The 4,483-nt window shown below is 46.8% G+C and overlaps 1 protein-coding gene across 1 annotated transcript; it reads right to left on the bottom strand.

Annotated features, from left to right (window-relative positions):
• Positions 1 to 859: 859 nt before the first annotated feature.
• On the bottom strand, positions 860 to 2,870 carry LAJ45_01271 (uncharacterized protein; the record flags this gene model as incomplete). The annotated part of the gene is made up of 7 exons (XM_046110866.1): positions 860 to 1,311; positions 1,373 to 1,461; positions 1,522 to 1,565; positions 1,629 to 2,313; positions 2,389 to 2,510; positions 2,606 to 2,653; positions 2,736 to 2,870. 7 exons carry the CDS (start codon positions 2,868 to 2,870, stop codon positions 860 to 862), a joined length of 1,575 nt encoding a protein of 524 aa, XP_045976044.1.
• Between the last annotated feature and the right edge of the window lie 1,613 nt (positions 2,871 to 4,483).

Genomic DNA, 4,483 nt, shown 5'->3' on the forward strand with positions numbered 1-4,483 from the left:
CGAGTACATGTATGTACATGTAGTAGCTGGCTGGCTGGACATACATGCCTTAGTATGTACCTACATAATTCCGCCTTCCCCTCCGATCCTGGAGCCAGCACCCCTAGCTACCTGATCGAAACACGACGTTGCCGAAGGCGAGGCAGGTCCCAATCGATGCCCGTACATATGTACATCTGCAGCTGTCATATTCGGTACGCATTGACCGAACGTCTCGAAAGTTCCTGTGGCCGGCACTCTCGTTTAAGGACGGCCGGGGATGGCCGGATCTTCATCGATTTCTTTTTTCCCCTAGGCCCTCCCCCCCCCCCCCTCTCCTGCTCATCATCCACCCCCCCCCCCCTTCCTCTTACGACCCCCTTTTTAATAATGGCGGCCGAATGTGGAACTTCTAATAAGCCGTTGGATGTTTAAGAACCTCCTCCCCCACCCCCCCGGTGGGGGCCCTGCCCGGGGTAGTGGTAGAGGTGGTTGCAGGTATTCAGTCTGCTACATCATCATACGAGTATGAGTGGTGGTTGTCTGTGGTGGTGGTACATGTATGCAGTCGAGACTCATTCAGGAACGGTCGCTAATACTGTTCCATGCACAGATTATCACTCGAGGGGCTAGTACATAATAGGACGGCTTGGTCATGACTAGTGCGGGCACTAAACTCTTTGAAGAAGAACAACATTTGCTTTTAGGTATATTATAATTGACAGCTAAACTCAACCAACCCAACCAACCCCTCCACACCACCTAATTTTTTTTTCCAATCACACGATCACTAGACGAATCGGACTATCCCTCCCTCTTCTCCTCCTCGTATTACATTACACCACTTTCTTGGGAGAAAAAAAAGCACCTGAAAGAAACATCAAAGCTCCATCATTGCAGTCCCCAACAACTCTGCTCCACTCTGACCTGCATTCACAACCACAAACCAAATGAGACCCATCGCAGCACCAAGAACGATCGAGAACGGCGCAGGAAACCCGAACCAAGCGGTTCCCACAAAGGAGGTTGCCGTGATAACAACCCACCAAGGATCTCTGCCCAATGATGATCCGTTTGCATGGTTCTCATCAACATAGCCCATCTCCCAGAGCCTATAGACAGCGGTATAGATCAACCCTACTGCAGCGGCATTGAGACCTCTGAGGATAGACGCAACCCAAGGTCGACTACGGAGTTCGTTCCAGAATGTAATGGTTGCTGAGGCGAGCAGCATCCCTGGGGTGAATATAGCAATGAAAGCAAGGAGAGCCCCGATAGCTGATGGCAAGGAGCCTGAGTTAAGTGCTGTGAGGGAACCGAGATAGACGGCAACTGTTTTGGGTTAGTCTTGATCTTGGCGATTGGGAGCTAGGATACGGGCTGTCTGGCTTACAGTTGAAGTTCGGCCCTGGGAATGCCTGAATAATTGCCAAACCGAGAAGGAAGTCACGAGCGGTCACCCATCCTTCGTCAACGATATATCTATAATTTACGAGTTATTAATCTACCACAGTAACTTCATGGGGATTATCCTTTACTCACTGTCGGAGCAATGGAATAACGACAGGCCCTCCACCGAAGATGATCTAAAAAAGTTTGTTAGCGACTGAGATATGCATACTGCGCATGAGAACAACGTGGCTACTTACTGTTCCTGCCAGGTACAAGTTCGCAAATAGAGACAACCCAATTGGCCGGCTCTTCAATTCCGCTCTCAACACCAAAATCACGATGAAGGAGATGAAGAATCCGACCACAATCGTGATGGCAAGAGGCATGGGGAAAACCTTGTTCTTGTTGGCTGTGGTAGTGGCCGCTCCCTCGACCACTTCATTCACTTCATTGGCCTGACTTTCGGGATTCTGCGATACTAGCTCCTCGTTCACGGCTGGCCCACTGGATCTTCGGTGAGCAGCAACTGGCTCCTTGACGGACGAAGAAGTCCATGCTCCGTCACCAAGTCCTTCTTCGACAGGTCTGTCGTTGTTACTTTGTCTATGACGCATCCTTTTGAAAAGGTTCTTCGAGTAAAGCAGGGCTTTAGGCCCAAGGCCTCCATCGTATGACATTGTCACAATACCAGCGATGACCATCAAGAGCGGAAAATACCATAGTGCGTTATACAACATTCCCGCTGTGGCACCCAAAAATAAGAGTGCCCTGGAGACTTTGTCAGTAACAGCACGCTGGCCCAATTGAACCGCAGCCAGAGCAATGATCCCTACGGTGGCTGAATTCAAGCCACATAGTAGTGCGTAAACAGGCCTTGGGAGGGTTTCGTCCATTCTCGACACGCCGAGTGATAGGGCAAACATTCCGAGTACTCCCGGCAAACTATGGTTATGTAAACATCCAAGTAAGTAATCAATTAATCGCCTGATGCGGGGAAGAACAAAGGTTAGTACAAACCTGAACAACAGAAACGCCAAAAGCGCGGGTATGAACCCAGAATGAATTAGAGTGATGCAGAACCCAAACTTGGTACTCGCAGGCCCTGGAAGGGCCTGGCAGATAGCAAACAATTCCTGGTACTGTTCCGATTAATACAATTGTTAGCGCCAATATCCAAATATCACTCGGCCCTCTCGTCAGTTAGCGAGATTGGGTACCCCTGAAGGAATCATACCGTCTGCTCATCGATCCACTTGTAGCCGTCGACGAATCGTTTGTGATACTGTATTCAAGTGTTAATCGCTCCACCTTTCATTATCCGACCTTCAATCGCAGGTCAGCATCCGAGTAAAAGGGGGACTTACGATTTGGAAGTGAACAGGCGGTCCTCCAAAGGAGATGAACCCCAAATCCCACATTGTCCTGACCACTTCAGTGAGCCTACTCATCAGAGGCGCACGCCTCTGATAAGTGGTTGATGAGAGTGATGGTGCAGACATTTTGTTTTTGATTTCACTCGATGATAAATGTGCGTTTCAAAATTCTATCTAAAAAATATCTAAATACCCAAAGCCTCCAATGTGTCCGAACGACTGACTCCTGCCGACAGGAAAGAATAACAGAAAGAGGGGAAAGGGATCAAGAAGAGCAAGATCACTCGCAATAAATAATGGTGCAATTTCTCCGCCAAGCGAGTCATTGATCCCTTGGCGAGAAATCTTTTGTCACTTTTGCAGTCCTTTATTTCCTTTTTTCCGCTGTGTCGCTTTCTTGGCCGTTACTCAGCGAAAGAACATTGGACGAAGGATTGTCCGTATCCTGAACACGTGCGCCGGGAGATCAACCAGGCAACGAATAAGGTGCGACTTGTGTGAAGTCAACTAACAATTATCAGTTCCGGGTATTTGTCGTCCAAGACGCGGAAATATCCAATCGGTAAACCACTAATAATTCTCAACGGGTACTAATCTCACTTCAGGAATCTACAATGCTTGTTATTAGAGTAAGGGGGCATATAAGTGGAGAGATAGCTTGGTGGACAGCATCTGTGACATTAACTACTACACGTGTGTATGTCACGTACTCGATTTGCCCACGGGTTTGACTATACTTTAAATTATAACGCACGTGTGACCATACCTTTGTCTTACGTTGTGATTTGCGATGGGACTTCCCGTTGGACCCTCCCGGAATCCGGATAGAAGAGTCGATACTAATAGATATTTCGCAATTTAATTCCATGGGCATCTGTCCGGTATATATTTTTGGAAGAAAAAAAAAATACGTATAACACTATGGAGAGCAGCTCGCGTAGATGGGAAGAGGTATGTAGGCACTCTAGATGTAGTTAAGAGGTGGTGGGGGAGGTATATTTGGTAAGAAGGTACATGTAGGCCTAGCCTTGTATACCGAGATGGGCCGAGTGAGATATGTGCGACTGCGCGGCGAGCTAATCAATTCCATCCGATCTGGCATTTCCACAATTATTGATTTGACATGATGCTAGCGCACTTAGAATATATCTGAGAAGTCTTTTATTTAACCTTTTGGCCTGTAACCCACGTTTTTTTTGTTTGTCCACACCTCTACCTTACCGACCCATCTCCCTCTCCCACGTTCCCAAATGCAAGTAAGGCAGTCATCCGAAGGAAACATACAGGAAAAAGGCTATATACAGTAAATAACAAACCAAAAAGAAAACTCCCTCCTTTTGTCCACGCGCTTTTTAGAAATTAAAAAAAAAAAAAAAAAAAAGAGGAAGGAAAGGAAAGGAAAGCCAAGTAGAGTAGAGTTGAGAAAAGAAACCTGGACCCAATAAGAAAACCAAAGTGCCGATACCTAGATTTTTACCCCGACCAATGATGAAACAAAGGGGAAAAGATTGAATATATGCCAATAACCTCTCGCATTTTCTCTCATCGTTCCATTGATGCTGCGCTGCAGGTAAATTATCTGAAAGGGGGGAAAAAGAAAGAAAAAATCATAAAATCATAACCAAAAAGCCAAACCAAAAAGCAAAAGCCACCGATGTACTCCAAACCGTTATGAAACATTATAAACCGTAGAAAACCCCGCCATGCCGTTTTTATGTGCGTCTTTTTTTCTTCCCCTT

This window comes from Morchella importuna (assembly GCF_003444635.1).
Source record: "Morchella importuna strain M04M26 chromosome Unknown Morimp01GS002, whole genome shotgun sequence".
NCBI lineage: Eukaryota > Fungi > Ascomycota > Pezizomycetes > Pezizales > Morchellaceae > Morchella > Morchella importuna.